This window comes from Scyliorhinus canicula, chromosome 6 (assembly GCF_902713615.1).
Source record: "Scyliorhinus canicula chromosome 6, sScyCan1.1, whole genome shotgun sequence".
Lineage (NCBI taxonomy): Eukaryota > Metazoa > Chordata > Chondrichthyes > Carcharhiniformes > Scyliorhinidae > Scyliorhinus > Scyliorhinus canicula.
The window spans coordinates 103,265,670-103,286,553 of NC_052151.1; the positions used below are offsets into that span (position 1 = coordinate 103,265,670).

The 20,884-nt window shown below is 50.0% G+C and overlaps 1 protein-coding gene across 1 annotated transcript in view; it reads left to right on the forward strand.

Annotated features, from left to right (window-relative positions):
• Positions 1–20,884, forward strand: part of LOC119967929 (protein LEG1 homolog) — a 54,783-nt gene that overhangs the window by 28,271 nt on the left and 5,628 nt on the right. The window contains exons 3-5 of the mRNA XM_038801025.1: positions 10,051–10,235; positions 14,913–15,049; positions 17,095–17,333. Of these exons, the coding sequence (XP_038656953.1) occupies positions 10,051–10,235; positions 14,913–15,049; positions 17,095–17,333 (561 nt within the window). The remainder of the gene's footprint in view (positions 1–10,050; positions 10,236–14,912; positions 15,050–17,094; positions 17,334–20,884) is intronic.

The following is a 20,884-nucleotide window of genomic DNA, read 5'->3' on the forward strand; positions in this document are numbered from 1 at the left end:
GAGAGGGGAGGGTTTCAGAGATATACAGGAGTTGATGGAGTAGGAAGGGGCTCCTATCAGAAAGGTGAAGAGGAAGTGGGTAGAGGAGCTGGGAGGAGAGCTGGAAATTGAACTGTGGAAAGATGCCTTGAAGAAAGTCAACTCATCCTCGTCATGTGCCAGATTAGCTTGATCCAGTTCAAGGTGGTCCACAGGGCCCACATGACGGCAGCCCGGATGAGCAGGTTCTTTGAGGAGGTGGAGGACAGATGTGGGCGGTGTGGGGGGAGCCCGACCAACCATGTTCATATGTTTTGGGCATGTCGAAATTGAGGGGATTCTGGCAGGGATTCGCGAACGTTATGTCAGAAGTCCTGGAAGGAAGGGTAACTCCGAGTCCAGTACTGGCAATATTTGGGGCATTGGAAGATCCGGGGGCCAAGAGGGGGAGGGAGGCCAATGTCCAGGCCTTCTCCTCCCTGGTGGCCCGGAGACAGGTTTTGCTGGGACGGAGGGACTCAGAGCCCCCAAAAGCAGGAGTGTGGGTCAGTGATATGGCAGGGCTTCTCAGTTTGGAAAATATCAATGTTCGCCTTGAGAGGTTCAACTCAGGGATTCGGGGTGGGGGGGGGGGGGTAACAGGATGCATGGCAATATTAGATAAGGACAGGGAACTTAGTATACTGGTATAAGGAATAGGGCGGGGGTAGTAGAGAACGTTGTTTTCTGTTTTTTGTTCATTTAGGTGTTTTGCATGTGTCGGCCCGCACGGTTGTTTAACTGTGTTAGACTGTTAAACTGTGAAAATTACAAATGCATCAATAAATATTTTCTCCAAAAAAAAGAGGATAGTAGGATGTTCCCTCTGGTTGGTTTCACCGCTACCTGCCACAGACGCAGTCTGGCAGCTATATTATTTTCGACTCGGCCTGCCTGGTCTGTAGTATTGCAACCAAACCATTCTTGGTGCTGTGTATTAAATTTCACCACCTAGGATACATTCTGTACTCTTTCCATCCTTCATGCTTTCTCCAAGTGGTGTTCAACATGGAGAAGTACTGATTCATCAGCTGTGCATTTCTGTTTAAGACCCGACCTTGAATACCTCTTTGGCTCTTTATCATTTAGAATGTAAGTGACAATGCAGAACCACCACCAACCCCCCCAAAATCTTTGAAATATAAAATCAATAAAGTAATACATTATTTTGGCCATTCATGCATTGTAAAATCTGCAAGGGACTGTGTTTATAGCCTTAGCAATCAGACTAAAACAAATTCAAATTGGGATATTACGATAAAACATCTAGACAAATTGATGCTACTTTTAATGCACACTATAAGAATGTATGGGTTTATGTCCCACTCAGAGGCCTAATGGTAAAATACTGGCCGAAGTGCTACATTGGCTGCTATACTGGGGGAGTGCTGCACTGGCAGTCTTTTGAAAGTGATGTTAAACTGAGGCGCCATCTGATCTCTCAAATGGATGTAAAACATCCCCTAGTGCTATTTCAAAGAAGAGCAAGCGAGTTCTCACCAGTTATCTACCCCTCAGTCAAGAATACTAATAAAACGGGACTTCCGGTTGCGGCTATGCGGAGCTAAGCCGCACGTTCGGCAGCTCCCGCTTTAAAAGGACTTGTGGGCTCTTTTAAGGGCCCCAAACGGCACTGATTCGACGATTCCCGGTGGATAAAGGGGTCTGGAGCAAAACCCCCCGGGATTTATGGTTCGGACTCGAAGTGGGGCGAGGAGAAAAACGGCAGCAGCTCCCCTGGAAAAGCGGGGGAAGGTGGACACAATGGCGGCCGGTGGAGCCCCTGAGGAGTGGAGGCAGTGGGCTGAGGAGCAGCAGGCGGCCCTTCTGCACTATTTATGGAGCTGAAAGGGGAGTTGTTGGAATCCCTGAAGGTGACAACGAGTAAGCTGCTGGAGACCCAGACAACCCAGGGTGCAGCGATACTCGAGTTGCAGCAGCAGGCCTGTGAGTGTGAGGAGGAGGTTTCGGCCCTCGTGGGGAAGGTGGAGATACACGTGGCACTTCATAAAAAGTGGCAAGATCGGTTTGAGGAGATAGAGCTTCGGTCACGGAGGAAGAACCTGCCGATCCTGGGCCTCGAGAAGGGGCTGGAGGGGTCGGACCTGCCGGCCTATATGGCCGTGATGTTGAACTCGCTGGTGGGGGCAGGATCCTTCCATCTGCCCCTGGAGCTGGAGGGGGCCCATAGAGTGCTGGCCAGGCGGCCTAAGGCGAATGAACCCCCGCGGGCGGTGCTGGTGCGGTTCCATCAGTTCAGCGGCCGGGAGTGTGTTCTCCGATGGGCCAAGAAGCTGAGGAGCAGTAAGTGAGAGAATTCGATAGTGTGTATCTACCAGGACTGGAGTGCGGAGGTGGCCAAGCGGAGAGCCGGACGAAAGCGGTGCTCCATGGAAAGCAGGTGAAGTTCGGCAGGTTGCCGCCTGCGCGCCTATGGGTCACCTACAAGGACCGGCATCACTACTTTGAGTCCCCTGAGGAAGCGTGGGCCTTTGTGCAGGCTGAAAAGCTGGACTTGAACTAAAGATTGGGGGCTGTGGGAGTTTTTCTATTCTATTCATGTATCATTGTTTATGCTGTAGCGGGTTATTCGGTTTGTTTTTGTTTTTTCTCTCGCTTTCGGACGATGTGGGTTATGGTTTCGTGTTCTAAGGGGGTTACTGAGGTTTGCGGTTGATCTGTGTCTTTGTTTGTACGGAGTTGGTGGTTGGGTTGGGACTGCGGTTTGGGAGCTGCGTTGGTGGGGTGGGGCAGTGTGAAAGGGCGGGCTTTTCTCTGGTTTCCCGCGCTGCGGGACGAGGGGGTGGAGCTGGTGGCTAGGGGCGTGGCTATTAGACTGGGTTTCCCGCGCTGAAGCGGTGCCAAGGAGCTGATGCAGGGGAGGAGGGGGGACCTCATATCGGGAGGCGTCGGAGTTAGAGCGGGAGCTGCCGGGGTCAGCAGAAGTCAGCTGGCTCACGGGAGTACAGTGGAGGGAGAGTCGCGGCCTGGAGGGGTCCTAGCCTGGGGGGGGGGGGGGGGGGGGGGGGGGGGGATACCGGGTTGCTGCTGGATTGGCCAGGGAGGAGTTCGGGGGGGTCGGGGTGAGATTCTATCGCCGTGGGAAACGGGCCGAATGGGTGATGGCCAGGGGCGAGCAGTCGATGGGTTATGGCTAGTCGACGGGGGAGGGGGGCGGGGTGCCCCCTGATCCGGCTGATTACGTGGAACGTGAGGGGGTTGAATGGGCCGGTTAAGCGGGCCCGGGTGTTTTCGCATCTGAAGGGGCTGAAGGCGGACGTGGCCATGCTCCAGGAGACCTACCTGAAAGTGGCGGACCAGGTTCGTCTGAGGAAGGGGTGGGTGGGGCAGGTCTTCCACTCAGGGCTCGACTTGAAGAACCGAGGGGTGGCGATCCTGGTGGGGAAGAGGGTGGCGTTTGAGGCGTCTGAGGTTGTGGCTGATAGTGGCGGCAGATATGTGATGGTGAGCGGTAAGCTGCAGGGGGAGAGGGTGGTGTTGGTTAATGCGTACGCCCCAAATTGGGATGATGCTGGTTTCATGAGGCGTATGTTGGGCCGCATTCCTGGCCTGGAGGTGGGGGGCTTGATCATGGGGGGGGACTTCAATATGGTGCTGGATCCCCTACTGGATCGTTCTAGTTCAAGGACAGGCAGGAGGCCAGTGGCGGCCAAGGTATTGAGGGGGTTTATGGACCAGATGGGAGGAGTGGATCCCTGGAGGTTCGGGAGGCCGAGGGCTCGGGAGTACTCCTTTTTCTCCCATGTGCACAGGGTTTATTCCCGCATTGATTTCTTTGTTCTGAGCAGGGGAATTGTCCCGAGGGTGGAGGAGGCCGAATATTCAGCTATCGCGATTTCGGACCATGCTCCGCATTGGGTGGATCTGGAGATGGGGGAGGCGCGGGACCAGCGCCAGCTTTGGCATCTGGACGTGGGGTTGTTGGCCGATGAGGAGGTGTGTAGGAGGGTTCAGGGATGTATCGAGTGGTACCTCGAGGTCAAAGATACTAGGGAGGTCCAGGTGGGGATGGTGTGGGAGGCTCTGAAGGCAGTGATTAGGGGGGAGCTGATCTCCATCTGAGCCCATAGGGAGAGGGGGGAGAGGAGGGAGAGGGAGAGACTGGTGGAGGAGCAGTTGAGTGTAGATAGGAGGTACGCGGAGGCCCCGGAGGAGGGATTGCTGGGGGAACGGCGTAGCTTGCAGGCCAAGTTTGATTTATTGACCACCAGAAAGGCGGAGACACAGTGGAGGAAGGCGCAGGGAACGGTCTATGAGTATGGAGAGAAGGCGAGCAGGATGCTGGCGCACCAGCTGCGTAAGTGGGACGCGGCTAGAGAGATTGGTGGAGTGAAGGATAGAGATGGGAATGTGGTGCGGCAGGGGGCAGAGGTCAATGAGGTCTTTAGGGACTTCTATAGGGAACTGTACCGGTCGGAGCCGCAGGCGGTGGGAGGGGGAATGGAGAATTTTTTGGACAGGCTCCGATTTCCAAGGGTGCAGGAGGAGCAGGTGGAGGGACTGGGGGCGCCGATCGAGTTGGAGGAGCTGGTCAGTGGGATTGGCTACATTCAGTCGGGGAAGGCGCCGGGACCGGATGGGTTCCCGGTTGAATTTTGTAAGAAATATGCGGACCTGCTGGGCCCTCTGTTGGTCAGGACCTTTAACGAGGCATGGGAGGGGGGTGTTCTGCTCACGACGATGTCTCGGGCACTAATCTCCCTCATCCTGAAGCGCGATAAGGACCCCTTGCAGTGCGGTTCATACAGGCCGATTTCACTGCTGAATGTAGATGCCAAATTGTTGGTGAAGATCTTGGCCACTAGAATAGAGGACTGTGTGCCGGGGGTGATACATGAAGATCAGACGGGTTTTGTGAAGGGGAGGCAGCTGAACACTAACGTGCGAAGGCTGCTAAATGTGATAATGATGCCAGCAGCAGAAGGAGAGGCGGAGATTGTGGTGGCATTGGATGCGGAGAAGGCCTTTGACAGGGTTGAGTGGGGGTACTTGTGGGAGGTGTTGGAAAGGTTCGGGTTTGGGGTAGGGTTTATTAAATGGGTGAGGTTGCTGTACGAGGCCCCGATGGCGAGTGTAGCGACAAATGGGAGGCGGTCCGAGTACTTCAGGCTCCACCGTGGGACGAGGCAGGGGTGCCCCCTGTCCCCCTTGCTTTTTGCGCTGGCAATAGAGCCTCTTGCCATGGCCTCTCAGGGAGTCGAAGAGGTGGAGGGGTTTGGTGCGAGGGGGGGAGGTGCACCGAGTGTCGCTGTATGCGGACGATTTGCTGCTGTATGTAGAAGACCCGGTGGGGGGAATGCCGGAGGTGATGGAGATTCTTGCTGAGTTTGGGAGTTTCTCGGGCTATAAATTGAACCTGGGCAAGAGTGAGCTGTTTGTTGTACACCCGGGAGATCAGGAGGAGGGGATTGGTAGGCTCCCGCTAAAGAGGGCAGTGAGGAGTTTTAGGTACCTGGGGGTTCAGGTGGCTAGGAGCTGGGGGACTCTGCACAAGCTCAATTTTACTAGGTTGGTGGAGCAGATGGAGGAGGAATTTAAAAGGTGGGACATGCTGCCGTTGACGTTGGTGGGTAGAGTACAGTCCGTTAAAATGACGGTGCTCCCGAGGTTTTTGTTTTTGTTTCTGTGCCTCCCCATTTTCGTTCCGAGGGCCTTTTTTAGGAGGGCGAACAGCAGTATTCTGGGATTTGTTTGGGCGCACGGGACTCCGAGGGTAAGGAGGGTCTTTTTGGAGCGGGGCAGGGATAGAGGGGGGCTGGTGTTGCCCAACCTCTCTGGGTACTATTGGGCGGCTAATGTCTCGATGGTACGCAAGTGGGTAATGGAGGGGGAGGGGGCAGCATGGAAAAGGATGGAGATGGCGTCCTGCGGAGGCACGAGCCTGAAGGCACTGGTAATGGCTCAGTTGCCGCTTCCTCCAATGAGGTACACCACGAATCCGGTGGTGGCGGCCACCCTCAAAATTTGGGGGCAGTGGAGGCGACACAGGGGGGAAGTGGGGGGCTCGGTGGAGGCCCCGCTGCGGGGGAACCACCGGTTTGTCCCAGGGAACATGGATGGCGGGTTCCTGAGATGGCACAGGGCGGGCATTAGGAAGTTGGGAGACCTGTTTATTGACGGGATGTTCGCGAGCCTTGGTGAACTGGAGGAGACGTTTGAGCTCCCCCCGGGGAATATGTTCAGGTACCTTCAGGTCAAGGCGTTTGCTAGACGACAGGTGGAGGGTTTCCCTTTGTTGCCCCCGCGGGGGTTAAGGGATAGGGTGCTTTCGGGGGTGTGGGTTGGGGATGGGAAGGTGTCTGACATCTATCAGGTAATGCAGGAGGTGGGGGAGGCGTCAGTATAGGAGCTGAAGGCTCAGTGGGAGGTGGAGCTGGGGGAGCAGATTGAGGAGGGGACATGGGCGGACGCCCTGGAGAGGGTGAACTCCTCCTCTTCATGTGCGAGGCTTATTCTCATCCAGTTCAAGGTGCTGCACCGGGCCCACATGTCCGGATCTAGGATGAGTAGGTTCTTTGGGGGCGAAGACAGGTGCGTCAGGTTTACGGGGAGTCCAGTGAACCATGCCCATGTGTTCTGGGCATGCCCGGCACTGGAGGAGTTCTGGAAGGGGGTGGCGGGGAGGGTGTCGAGGGTGGTGGGATTTAGGGTCAAGCCAGGTTGGGGTGGAGCCGGGAGTGCAGGAGGCGAAAGAGGCCGATGTCTTGGCCTTTGCGTCCCTAGTAGCCCGGCGGAGGATCTTGCTGCAGTGGAAAGATGCGAGACCTCTGAGTGTGGAGACCTGGATTAATGACATAACGGGATTCATTAAGTTGGAAAGGGTCAAGTTCGCCCTGAGGGGGTTGATACAAGGGTTCTTAAGGAGGTGGCAGCCTTTCCTCGACTTTCTGGCTCAACGATAAGTTACTAGGTCAGCAGCAGCAGCAACCCGGGGGGGAGGGGGGCAAAGGGGGGGGTTTAGTGGGATAGTGCTTAAGTTAATTTGCTTATTGTTAATTTATTCTGTTGTTTATTGGGGTTGGGGGAGTGGGGGGTTTGTTATATGCGTTGTTACGGGTGCCGGGGGGTGTTTATTATTATTATTGTTATTATTGTATTGTTTTGTTGATATATATTTTTCAAAAAATTTCAATAAAAATTATTTTTTAAAAAAAAGAATACTAATAAAACAAATTGTCTGGTCATTATCACATTGCCATTTGTGGGTGGGCAAATCCTGTTTTTATTGTGAAGAACCAAATGAAAATAAGGGAAAATTCTGAAAGGAGGGATACTTGGTTATGAGATGATTAGTCTTCTGAGAAGTTAAGCTCTGGCTGAGTTTGCTATTGATTGGAATTGTTAAAAAAGGACTCATGAGAGTTTTAGTTGTAAGTGGTCTGTGCAGTCATAGAGAGCAAAGACACAGACACAGATCCCCTAGCAAAGAAGTGGGGAGAATTCTCTGAGAATAGGATAAGGACTATGAAACTGTGGGTATAAAGTCAATAAGGTGGAAAGACATGGCACAGCTAGCAAAGGAGACCAGAAGATCAGGTTCAGAGAATCAAGCAGTGAAGTTTGGAAGGAAATGCCTTTTGATGGCTTATGGAAATTGGGGTTGCGATTTTGGCAGCTGCATGCCATTTCTGATGTCATAAGCTGAACTGTGCGCCAGTTCTGCTTTCTCTCTTTTTGACATTTCCCATGCAATTATAATTAAAGTTATAAGTGGCAGCAGTGTACAGGGAAAACACGTGCAATTTAGTGGCAGCAGAACTTTTGATTGGTGAAAGCCCTGTCAGCTGATAATGCTGCATATAGTGGCAGACTAAAGAGCCCCCTGTTCAAACAGAGAGATTGTACATCACTGCTAGAAAACTCTCACTCTCAAAGATAATTTGAAGGCTGTAGCATAGAAATTGGGCATCAATTTAGGTGCTTGGAAGGCAGATATTATTGCAGAATTGGCTCACCCTTTGAAGCATAAGGAAGAAAAAATGTCATTGATTTTTTTTCTATTTATTGGATGTGGGCTAGCATTTCTTTCCCATCCCTGATTGCCATTGAACTGTGTGGCTTGTTAGGCCAATTCAGAGGGCATTTAAGAGTCAACCACATTGTTGTCGGTCTGGAGTTACATGTCGGTCAGACGAGGTAAGGTGGGAGAGTTGCTTCCCCAAAGGACATCAGGGAACAAGGAGCTGTGTTCTCCATTCTGGAGACTAAGTGCTGAGACCAGCGTAAAATGTGTCGACTTTCACAACAGGAAATTCGCCGCCGGCCCCTCACCGATTCCGGTACCGATGAGGGGGCTAGCACTGGCACCTACTGAAAAAACCGGTACCCAAGCTGAAAACAGTCGAAGAATGGCAGGGTCCCGGGCCATGCATGCGCAAGGCTGACAACCAGCACCGGTGGTGCCGTACACAATGGCGCCGGCTGTGCGCTAAACCTAACCTGCCGACCTCGACCCCGTTGCCCATCCCCTGGCCACTCCCCGGCCACCCCCCACTAGTTCCCCCAGCCCTGACAGACAGCCAACCCCGCCCTGGGGCACAGATCCTGATCGAGTGTGGCAGTGCTGGACACAGTCTGCAGCCAGCATGCCGGGTTCACGAATGCTAGGAAGACCCGTGTCCCAGGCCGTCGGGAACTTGGCCCTTTGGGGGCAGAGCTTTGGGAATCAGCAGGCCGATGAGGCACCAACGGCATTGTGACTGAACGTGGCACACGTCACGATGATGCCAGTTTGGAAGGGGGAAAATTGCAAATCGGTGCCAGCCCCGATTCTGGCGTTGGAATCGATTCTCCGCCCGATCGCCGATTACAATTTCGAAAATGAGACTTGTACAGTTGCACAGTCCCCTTCCAGAGAATACTGTCCGAGCAGGTAAAGCTTATGACAAGCCAATGGGGTCTCCTGTGTTTAGTGCTGGAGTAAATCATGTTGCAGGAAATTGTAAAATTTATAATGGTGAAACATCTCCATTTACGTCCAGTGAGGTCGGCAAGTCAGTTGCTATCCTTAGAGATACAGGAGCAGCACAGTCACTGATAGTGGTAAGTGACATGCTGTGGTGAATGTGATTCACACCAGATTGTAATCTGTATATACATGTGTCTGTGTTGTAAGTGCAGTTGCACTACCTGTCCTCCAGAGGGAGTAGCTCTGGGAATGCTCGAATTGTATGGGGCTTCTCCCTTGGCTCTGCCCAGGACTCCTCCCCCGGAAGCTGCTGTATAAAAGCTCAGTGCCACATGGTCAGCCGGCCAGTTGACCGAAAGTTCAATGGCTAATAGGCTGGCTCTGTTGTGAGTATATTAAAACCGCTATTCTAATCCTACAACCACGTGTCCGTAGAATTGTTGGTTCCAACACATGCATCCCTCTCCAAAAGGTTCACACAATAAAAAGGTATAGATTCAGGGCATCAATGGAAATTGTTTGCGTATTCCTTAAATGTGACTTAGTTACGGATTCTGTTACTACGGGTGTCAAATTCTTGCGAGGAAATGACTTGGCTGGGGTTAAGGTATTACCATATTCCCTGGGAAAGGCTGCTGAAATTTAAATTGTGCAGGTAAATCCCTGTGACTTGAAAGAATCAACAACTTTCTGTAAACCTGCTATTAAAATTGATGTCCTGACGAAAGATGTGTTAAAAGCGTCAGAAACTCAGCGTCAAAAATGAGTCCCTGCACTATTGTGCTCAACCCACAGCCGCTCTCGGACATATATATCTGACACACATACACAGGCACACCTGCAATTACATCATCTGACCCAAAGGTAACTACACTCCTCCAGGAAGACTCTCACTGTATTATGCTATCTTCTGGAACCTACGGAACGTACAATTTACAAAGGATTCCATTCCATTAATATCCAGTTATTCAGCAAACCACCATGTTCAACATGGGAGATTGGGAGGATTTAGATGCTGCCAATTGCCCTGACTGTTTATGAAGCTCTATTAATCAAAATGATCTCATAGCCTCCACATATTTTGGTATTCATTTTTGTATTAGGCATGAATTACTATCTGGCTACAATACCATTTCTGGGAGCAGTTGAAGCAGGCTTCTTTGATGAATGGCCTTTTGAAATAGAAATCTTGCCTCCTGAAGACCACAAGGATGATTTTTGTTACAACACTGCAGACTGCCATATACTCATCCCTGACACAATGGCTAAATGGACAACATTTTTTCAGGTATGCTGATTATTCGAGTTTTTGGAATTTTGCATATATTCAAATACTTACCGTGCACCTACAAAGCGTGCAGACCATAGAATTCCTACAATGTAAAAGGAGGCCATTCTGCCCATTGAGTCTGAAACCGACCCTCTGAAATAGCACCCAACCTAGGCCCACTCACCCTATCCCCGTAACATCTAAAAATTCTAATGGTGAAGTATCTCCATTTACGCCCAGTGAGGTCGGCAAGTCAGTTGTTATCCTTAGAGATACAGGAGCAGCACAGTCACTGATAGTGGTAGGTGACGTGCATCCCTCTCCAAAAGATTCACACAATAAAAAGGTATCGATTCAGGGCATCAATGGAAATTGTTTGCCTATTCCTTAAATGTGACTTAGTTACGGATTCTGTTACTATGGGTGTCAAATACTTGCTGGGAAATAACTCGGTCTACCTTGGCCAACGTCCCCAGCCTACCCCGTTACCATACCTAACCAGCACATCTTTGGGCTGTGGGAGGAAACCGGAGCTCTCGGAGGAAACCCAGGCAGACACGGGGAGAATGTGAAAATTCCACTCAGATAGTGACACAAAGCTGGAATTGAAACCCGAGTCCCTGGTGCTGTCAGGCAGCGTTGGTAACCATTGTACCACTGTGCCAACCCCAAGACAGGCAATAACTTGTTCAGTGCCACACTGAGTTAAAAGATCATGGTATACAAATCAAATCATACCGTTTCAGGTAGTAAATTGGTGCCAAAGTGAGAGATACAGTCATGTCTATCTCAAGCCAAATGAGTGTGTTTCATGAGGTGCCCTTGGATAATGTGTTCACGGATATCAGGATGCACACTGAAGTATTTCAAAACCTCAACATAAAACATATAGAATGGTAGTGATGGTAAAATAGAGCCATGTGCGCAAGTGAAAATAAATGTTGGGCTGGATTCTCTGATTTGCAGACTACGTGCTGACGCTGCCATGGGAACTGTGGCGTTTATGCCAGTAAAAACGGTGCAAAAGCTGCCTCGATCCTCCGTACGGTAGGGAATTGGCAGCCGGAGAATGTGCGCGGACCCGGCCTGTCATAAACTGCCCCCCTGTAAGGAGCCTCACCACCCCGGACCACCCACCACCAGTGTCTCCAGCCCACGCCAAAGCCCCCCCTGCCCGCGGAATCGCCGAATGTGATTTCAGAGTCAGCGACCGGAGAAGCCCGCCCATTGTGTTTTTGAATGACGCTGCTGAGAGGCAGCACATAGATGAGAAATAGGAGGGAAGCACTATAGATCCTCGATGGATTCCAGACACAGAAGGAACACCAAATCAAAATTTTCAAATCCCACTAAAAATCAGTAAGACCAGATTTTCATTTCAGGTATTTTACTGTTTTTTTCCTTTTGGGGATATAAGAATACATGATCACAGAGAAGTCATTGCAGGTGATTATCTGGCTACAACTGATAGGTAAGAATGGAACTAAGCAAGAGCAGTCCCAACCAGCTGGATGATGAGAAAAGGCATTGGAGGAGGATGGTGTGTTCATCCAAAGAAACATAAATAATAGGAGCAGGATAAGGCCATTCGGCCCTTCGAATCTGCTCCATCATTCAATAAGATCATGGCTGATTCTCTATCTCTCCCCCTACCCCTTGATACCTTTAGAGTCTAGAAATCTATTTTTTTCTTAAATATATTCAGTGATTTAGCCATTACAGCTTTCTGTGGTCGAGAATTCCACAGGTTCACTACCCTGTGACTGAAGGAAAGTGAAGGATAGTTTAGCTGCAGTCAAACAGTAAGGCATGTGTGACTTTTATAAGAGGTGCTTAAGTGCTCTGGCAGAGGGCGGCACGGTGGTGCAGTAGTTAGCAATGCTGCCCCATGGCACTGAGGATTTAAACAAAAATGTTCTGACATGAGTCAAAAGCTGTGGATTCAAACAGGGTGTTCAATTGAAAATGAACACAGAATTGGAAGGTGACAGCACACTCAGACTTTGGAAAGGAAAGGGAGGTTGAGATGGGGGAATACTTTGCGGGGTCAGAGGGCTCTTTCCTGTGGAGAGAGATGATATTTGCAGATCTGAAGGGAGGGGCAAAGACCTGCTTAAAAGGAACTGCTTACAATATCATCTAACGTAGGGACCACTGATATGGCCAGCAGTTTAGAGGAGGGTCTTGTAGATAAGAGGGACTCAGAGAGGGCATGAGGCAAAAGAGGAGACAAACTGAAGGAAGCTGTGAGATCAGTTCTTGGAGGAGATGGGGAGAGGGATTTAAGAAGATTGTTTTTAACAAAGAGAAACGGATGGTTGGCTATGAGTCATACGGACTCAAAATATTAACTCTGTTTCTCGCTCCACAGCTGCTGCCAGACCTGTTGGGTTTTCCAGCATTTCTATTTTTCTTTCAGGTGGTTGGTTATCTTTGCATTTCAGGATACTCACGGAATAGTGAGCTGTTTTAGCAGATGAGAGCAGAACCCAATAGTACTTTATGTGGATCAGCCAAATATGCTAATCAATGGCCAATCCGATTGTTTCCCATAAGCATTCAAGTCTATGCCCCTTAAGGGAGCAGAGATGATGGTCAGACTGAGGAAATGGTTGCAGTAAGAGAGAAGGGTGGTTTTCATCTGGACTAGGGCAACAACGGAGGAAGTGAGAATATGATTGCGCAGATGGTAGCTGCAGAAATCATGGCAAATTAAGGGACAAAAACTAGATGATTTGGAAAGAGTGATTGGATGTGAGCTGGGCCATTTGTTTTTCCAGGAATGGACAAAGAAAGGATTGGGCTTTGGTGAGGGAGTAGAAGAATCAAGAGGGATGCAAAGAAGTGTTCAAAGATGGTCCTATATGTAATTGGCACAAAGGGAATAAAGAGGTCATATGAAATGATAACCCTGATGGGGTAGCTGTCATTATGGATTGGGAGAGATTGAGAAGTTAGAAGATCAGTGAACTCAGAGGAAAGCAGGCATGATGAGTTGAGATGGTGGGTGATGAAGTAAATAACTCACCACTATTCTTAGAATTCCCCCTATACCAAAAAGGGTCAATAAGACATTCTAAATAGTGAACAGGGATTCTCACTCCCTGACTCCTATGCAGACTTAGGTGGGTGCTATTCTGGTCAATCTATATTTTCACGTTATCCCCCGGTATAACCAATATCTTCATAGAAGATTTTATCTACTTACCACTTAGTAGCATCGATCCTGGGTCCCGCATTGCTAAGTAAGTAAAGTAGACTTTGTAATAACCACTGTTTCGGGTTAAAACTTTTAAGTTATTTTACTATAATATTCTTTCTTTTTAAAGATGCAATCATTGTCTTTACAGAAAAATAAAAAGATCTTGCTTCTGGATTCTCCTGGTTGGTTGAAAAGACCTTTAGGTCTACCTTGACAATCTCTCTTCTTTAGCTTTTGGTCTTCCACAGATGGATTCGCTGTTCTGCTCAGTTTCTGTATTCTATCCTTCCCATGACTGAGGGCAGCTATGAGATCTGACTCTGCTGGCTTTCCCCAAGTGTTTATATTCTCCTTCTAGCAGTTATTAAGTTTATATGACATTATCGTAAAGTAACTTTATTTTACTCTTGATTGTTCAAGGTACCTTTAATCTGTTCTCTGTTGAGAACACACGTTAACCCCAAATCGGAGTCAGTGTTCTCGTGGACACGTTGTCTCCAGCTTCTCATATTCACCTGGTGTCAGCAGGATTTGACACCTAAACATTTGTCACCCAATTCAACTGAAGATCCTAGCAATTCTTTTTTAGCTGCTTACTAAAATAATTAACTTCAAAGAAGGTGCAAACTATTGCTTTTTTCCGTAACTAAAAGTTCAATAAGAAGAGGAGCAGCTTGAATAGTCACAAGCTGTTTTCTTATCGCCTGTTTAATAAAGGCTACCTGCATTTCAAAACCTTCTTTTGCAGCTGCTATTAACCCTTCATGGTATTTTTCCCTACATTTTCCCATGTATCCTTAGGTCAGGTTTTGCCAGACTTCCATGTTTCAAATGACATATTTTCCCATTTTTACTTTACAGTGAGCAGTAACTCGGTGCAGCGGATAAGTAGGAAAGCTACCTTGGTTAGAAACTTGGCATGGCACTTGGGTTAGGAGTAGAGGATGTCCATCAGTTGAGAAAGCATGTCTGATTGGACTCTTGCCTTTCCACCTTCTTATGTTGTGTACAACCTAGTTTGTACGAAAGAAAGGACTGGGTTAGTGTTAACCTTATGACTATTATGGGCAAATAGTTCATATGTTGTGTGTAAGGTGTGAGTAAGATCACTATGGTTCTGAGAAGTGAAGTGAAGATCACTATGGTTCTGAGAATAAGAGGCACAGGTTTGGGTGAGGAGGAGAAGGAGGTAGTGTAAAGCATGGTACAGTGATTGTAGGAGAGTGAAGGGAGGTGAGAGAGGAGAGGGAAGTGAGCTGCAGGTGGTAGAGGTATGAGAGAGGATTCATACCACAGCAAGATATTTCCAATCAGTACCAATGCTGAATTGAGGATGTTTCACAATATTTGAGATAGAGTTGATTATATTACAGCTTTGCCAAGTGCACTCCATCAACTTTGTGTAGTTTCTATAATCACCTTAACTTAATAAAAAAAAAAGAAATTGCTTAAATAGACTGGCCTCGGCATTTATTTACCATTTGTTTTCACAGTTTCTGAAAAAAACAAAGGAGTTTTCCCAAAACAAGCTGTCACCTACCATCCCAGCAGAAGAGGATAATGTTTGGCAATATATGTGGACAGCACATGTATCATCGATCAAAGCTGCACTTCCAAAATTTTCTGAAAGGTTTTTTTTTGCGTGTCTGTTTTTATTTCTTTCAATTTATCATATTTTTTTGCTCATTAATCTACAGTGGATCCGTAAGCAATGCCTCAATACAAAAATTCTCATCTTTGTTTTCAAATCTATCTAGGGCCTCTCCCTGCCCTATCCCTGTACCCTGCTCCAGCCTTTAAAATCTCCAAGATCGCTGCTCAACCCCCATTGTAATGGGCCCACGATTGGTGCTGTGCCTTCAGCTATCTGTGCCCTAAGCTGCCTTCTTAAACCTCTCTTCCCCTCTTTCCTCCTTTAAGATGCTTCATAAAACCTACTTCTTTGTGTTTGATCCTAAAGACAAATGAATAGAGAAATAGGACCAGGAGGGAAGGACATTTCCCTTTGAACCTGCACCACCATTCAATTAAATCATGGTTCAGGAGTATTGTGTCCAATTCTGGGTAGCACATGTTAGGAAGTTTGTGAAGGCTTCAGAGAAGGGGTGGAAAAGATCTGTGAGAACGGTTCCAGGGATGAGGGATTTCAGTTAATTCGATGCACCAGAGAAGCTGGGGCTGTATTCCTGAGATGAGAAGGTTGAGAGGAAATTTGATAGAGGTGTTTGAAACCATGAAGGATCTAGACAGAGTGGGCGCAATCAAATGGCCTCATCGTACCCAACTCGGTGACGACATGAGAGACCTCTTGTGAGATTTGAGATGCTCGGAATGCGCCCCGAGATCTAACTAGATCTTTCAAGACGTCAGGATCTGGATCTCACCCTCACTGGGTGAGATCCAGATTAACATATTTAAGTAAGCTATTAGGTCTGGGATCCAATGCCCATGCCTGGGAGGCTGAGTAGATGGAAAGAGACTGTTCCGATAGGTGGAGTGTCAAGAAATAGAGGATGCTGATTTGCGGTGAATACAGTGAATAGCAAACAAACCAATCTTCAGGAAAACATTTTTTATGCAGTGAGTGCTTAGGATCTGGTATGCACTTCCAGAGAGTGCGATGGAGGCAGGTTCAATTACAAATTTCAGAAGAGAATTGAATAAGCATACTGAAGGGAACAGACAATTCAGGCTAGGGGAAAGGACAGGGGAGAGCAACTAGCTGAGTTGCTCTTGCAGAGAGCCAGCAAGGACTCGATGGGCTGAATAATTTTATGCACTGTGAACATTCTATAATTCCATGGTGATCCTTCAATCGAAGTAGGCAGTTCTCATGAAGAGTGCAGGATCATGGGACGGAATACTCCACTGGCGGGATTCTCCATTCTGCCAGTATTGTACCCAACTCCCGTGCGGTTCCTGGCCGCATGGGGTGGCCACAATGGGAAATCCCTTGGCAGGTGGCGGGAACGGAGAATCCCGCTGTCAGTGAGGGCGGGTCACTGAGGAACACACAGCTGGTGGACTGGAGAATCCCGCCCATGATGGTTTAGTGCTCTCTGGCTATCCCTATGTCCCTGTGAACATAGCTCCTTGCTTGCTGCGGATCCACCCCTGAGTAGCAGTCTCAGTATTTAGAATCATAGAATCATAGAATTTGCAGTGCAGAAGGAGGCCATTTGGCCCATTGAGTCTGCACTGGCCCTTGGAAAGAGCGCCTTACCCAAGCCCACACGTCCACCTTATCCCGATAACCCAGTAACCCCACCCAACCTTTCTGGACACAAAGGGCAATTGATCATGTCCAATCCACCTAACCTGCACATCTTTAGACTGTGGGAGGAAACCGGAGCAACCTGAGGAAACCCACGCAGACACGGGGAGAACATGCAGACTCGGCGCAGATAGTGATCCAGTAGGGAATCGAACCTGGGAACCTGGAGCTGTGAAGCAACTGTGCTAACACTGTGCTACTGTGCTGCCCTTACTCATACCTGTGTGCTCCTCCTCTTCTTGAACGTTGACAATTCCCAGTGGTTTTTCAATTTCAATATTTCTAACTTACTCTGTCACTTTACACTTTCTAAAAGTACTCAACTGCATGAAACAATAAGCAATTGTGGTTTAAATTTTGTAAATTTGAAATTATTTTATTGAAGTTCTTTTCTTTGACAGATTAACATACATTTCAACTCCTGAAGCGCAGTTTGGCATCAGCTGGGGCAATGCAGTCGATTTTATTGCTGCCACTCATTTTCCCACAAACTTTAATCAAACCAATATCTTCCAAGTTTATCTTCCTCAGCGAATGTTATTAGCCACTGACAAGGCACCATCTATTCTTGATCTGAGTAAAGAGGAGAATTGGGCCCTTGTTGCACTTGATATTTTATATGAAGGAAACAAAATGACAGGTGGGCAGCTAATATGTCTTTTAACTGTATTCAAGGCAACATTACATTTTAATGAATACATTTCACACAATCTCAAGTAATATAAACTGGCATATGTTGTGACAAATTGCGGTAAAACGCATTGTTCACTACATTTCAGAAAAACATTGGGCGGGATTCTCGTGGGATGGGCCGAGCGGCCATTCTAAAAAGGTAGAGTCCCACCAATGTCATCCACACATGGGGCGGGATTCTCCGACCCCCCGCCAGGTGTGAGAATCACCGGGGGTCAGCGTAAATCCCGCCCCTGCCGTCCTCCAAATTCTCCAGTCCCCCAAAAATCGGCTCGGCGTAAATCGCGCCACCCGCCTCAGAGAATGGCGGAGACCGGCGCGACTCAATGGGCCCCGGGGCTGCACGAATTCTCCGGCCTGCGATGGGCCGAAGACCCGCCCGTTTTTTGCCAGTCCCGCCGGTGTAAATTAGATAGGTCCCTTACCGGCGGGACCTAGCGGCGCGGGCGACCTCCGGAGTTCTTGGGGGGGGATGGGGGATCTGGCCCTGGGAGGTGCCCCCACGGTGGCCTGGCCCGTGATCGGGGCCCACCGATCCGCCGGCGAGCCTGTGCCGTGGGGGCACACTATTGTTCCGCACCAGCGGCTGTAGCAGTCCGCTATTGCCAGTGCGGAAACAAAGACATCTGCGCATGCACGGGGATGACGCCAGCACATGCTGGCACTCCCGCGTATGTGTCAACTCGCGCCAGCTGCCGGAGGCCCTTCGGCACCGGTTGGCGTGGCGCCAAGCCCCTTTCCCGCCGGGGCGCAAACCACTCTGGAGCGGGCCTAGCCCCTAAAGGTGCATAGGATTCTGCACATTTGGGCCGGCCCGACGCCAGAGTGGTTCACGCTAAACCGTCCCGACAGAGTTGCCCGCCCCACTGATTACGGCAGAATCCCGCCCATGGTCGCAGACGGCGGGAAATCTGCGCGCAGGGTTGGGCGGCAGCCTGTGGTGGGGGGAAGGGTGGCTCCGACCGCAGAGGGTACCTCCGATGCGGCCTGGCCCACGATTGGGGCCCACCAATCGGTGGGCTGGCCTCTTGCTCCCTGGGCCTATTTCCTTTCGCACCGGCCCCTGAACTCCCGTGCCATGTTACGTCGGAGCCGGCACGTTGAGGGAGGCCACCCGCCGCGCCACTGCGCATGCTCGGATCCGGCGGTGCACAGTTCGCGCTGGAATGGAAGGCTGGAGTAGCGTGAATCACTCCAGCCCCATGCTGGCCCCCTGTAGGGTCCAGAATCGGTACTCCCAACAGCATGTTCATGCCATCGTGAAACGCGACGGCGTTTCCGACGGCGTGGACACTCTGCCGTCGAATGGGAGAATCCCACCATTGTTCTTTGTTCTTTCAAATACATGGATAGGATGGGTATAGAGGGATACGGCATAAGGAAGTGCTGAGGGTTTTAGCCAAGGTTTTGTCTCACAAAGTGTCTGTTCCTGTGTTGTATTGTTCTTTGTTGTTTGTTATAATCAGAGTGAAGTTATTTGGTCATTTTCATTAGTTAATTGACTTTTGCAAACAACCCAAGAATGCCATAAAGCGCCATTCCTAATCTTTGTAAATGAAACAAAATGTCAGGAAATCCCTGCTGCAGGCTATGTGAAACACAATGGGCACAATTCAGTGACCCCATTGCTCCCGATGCAGATTCAAGCCCAATGGGGGAATCGTGCAAGAAACCCCAGTCAAGAGCCGGGCGCCGGGCTGATCACGTGTCACCCGGCTTACTCTGCCAGATTTGCATATTTAAATGAGCCAAATGGCTCATTAAATACCCAGATGGCAGGTTGGCCTAGCGCCCAGTACTCAAAGGCCGTGCCTGGTAAACCTCACCAGGGTGCTGTTTAGTACTGGCCCACACAAACATAGACCAGGCATAACGGCACCTTGTGGAATCTCACAGACCATTGGAGAAACCCGGGTGGTTGGGGAGAGGGCAGAGTGGTACCTGGCACTCCCACTGGCACCTGGTCACATTGGCACTGCCAGCATAACACCCCCACAATGCCACACTTCCACTGCCATGTTGCCATGGGCACTGCAGGGTGCCAGATTGGCATTTCCAGAGGTTGGGCCCGGGGGGGAGCTTGCCAATTGGTGGGGGAGTGAGGTAGAATAGGCGGGATTCTCCCAACGGGCGGCTAAGTGCCGACACCGGAGTAGAAACGGGAGTGTTTTACTCCGGCATCGGCGCCCATTCTGGCACCCCATTTGTGGCCCACAGGAGGCTGGAGCGGCCTTTGACACTCCAGCTGCCGATCCCGGCCTGAACCTGGCGCCGCGGGGTCCGCGCATGTGCAGTTGGGCCGGCGGCAACTAGTGCACGTGCAGAGCCTTCTTCCCCGCGGTGGCCCCGACGCCAAATGGTGCAGGGCTACAGGAGCCCGCGCAGAGGAAAGGAGGCCGGGGGGGCAGAGAGGCAGGCCCGCCGATAGGTGGGCCCTGGTCACGGGCCACGGCACTACAGAGGCCCCCCCCCCCCCCCCCCCCCCGGGGTCAGACCCCCCCCGGAGAGTCAGCGCATACCCCGACTGGCACCGCGACAACCATGCCGGCGCCGATTCGCCGCACTGTGGAGAATAGCGTCCCGCCGTCGGGGCAGCGTGGTGCAATTTGGCAATGCGCCGTCAATTCTCCGACCTGGCGGGGGTCAGATAATTCCGCCTGATGTTTCCGGGGACCTCAAGAAGGTTGGGGGTTAATAAAGCGGGGGGGGGGGGGGGGGGGGGGGGGGGAGCTGAACTGGAACGGGAGGAGATAAGGGCTACCAATCAAATTGGCGCTCGAATCTGCAAACAGCCTTTCCTTTAAATGCAGCCTCGATGGGGAGAAACTTCCCCAGGCCAAAAGAAACACCAAAGTGCCATTGAATAACGGGGCATTTCTCGGTGCTGCAGAGGTGGACTTTAACATTTGTCCGCTGAATCGTGCCCAATTTAATTCATCTAATGAATACACACAACTGTAAGTTGCTTGAGACAAATTCCAAAAAGGAAGTAAACGAGCAAGGTGTAAATAAAATATTTTGTTTCTTAGACAATTTGGACTCTCAAAGTTGCTGTGGAATTTCTGCAACTGGTACATTAAATAGCAAAGGTTAATGGTAACATTAAACTGCTTCTTCCAGTGCTGCAGTGCCCCTCGGTGGTTATTTAAAGAGGAGCAAAGAAATGAAATAGCCACTAAATAAATTTGCAGCTTTTCAGTACTGAATAATTTCCCTTCTATAAACGCACAAAATCCGAAAAACTATTCATTCAACCTTTGATACAAATATTTTCAACTTCGACTTCCGGTGGCGCCGATGATCGAGTGAGCCGCACATTCAGCGGGCTCTCACTCCAGCGGGGCTTTTGGGACTGATTCCCCGTGATAGCGGGACTGCGGAGCGGTGAAAAGGCGGCCGCGGAAGTGCAGGGGAGCGGGCTGCAGTGCATGGAACCACGGGAGTCCAGGAGGCAGAGGAAGAGAGAGGGAAAGGGACAGAGGCAAGGAACAGGGGAAG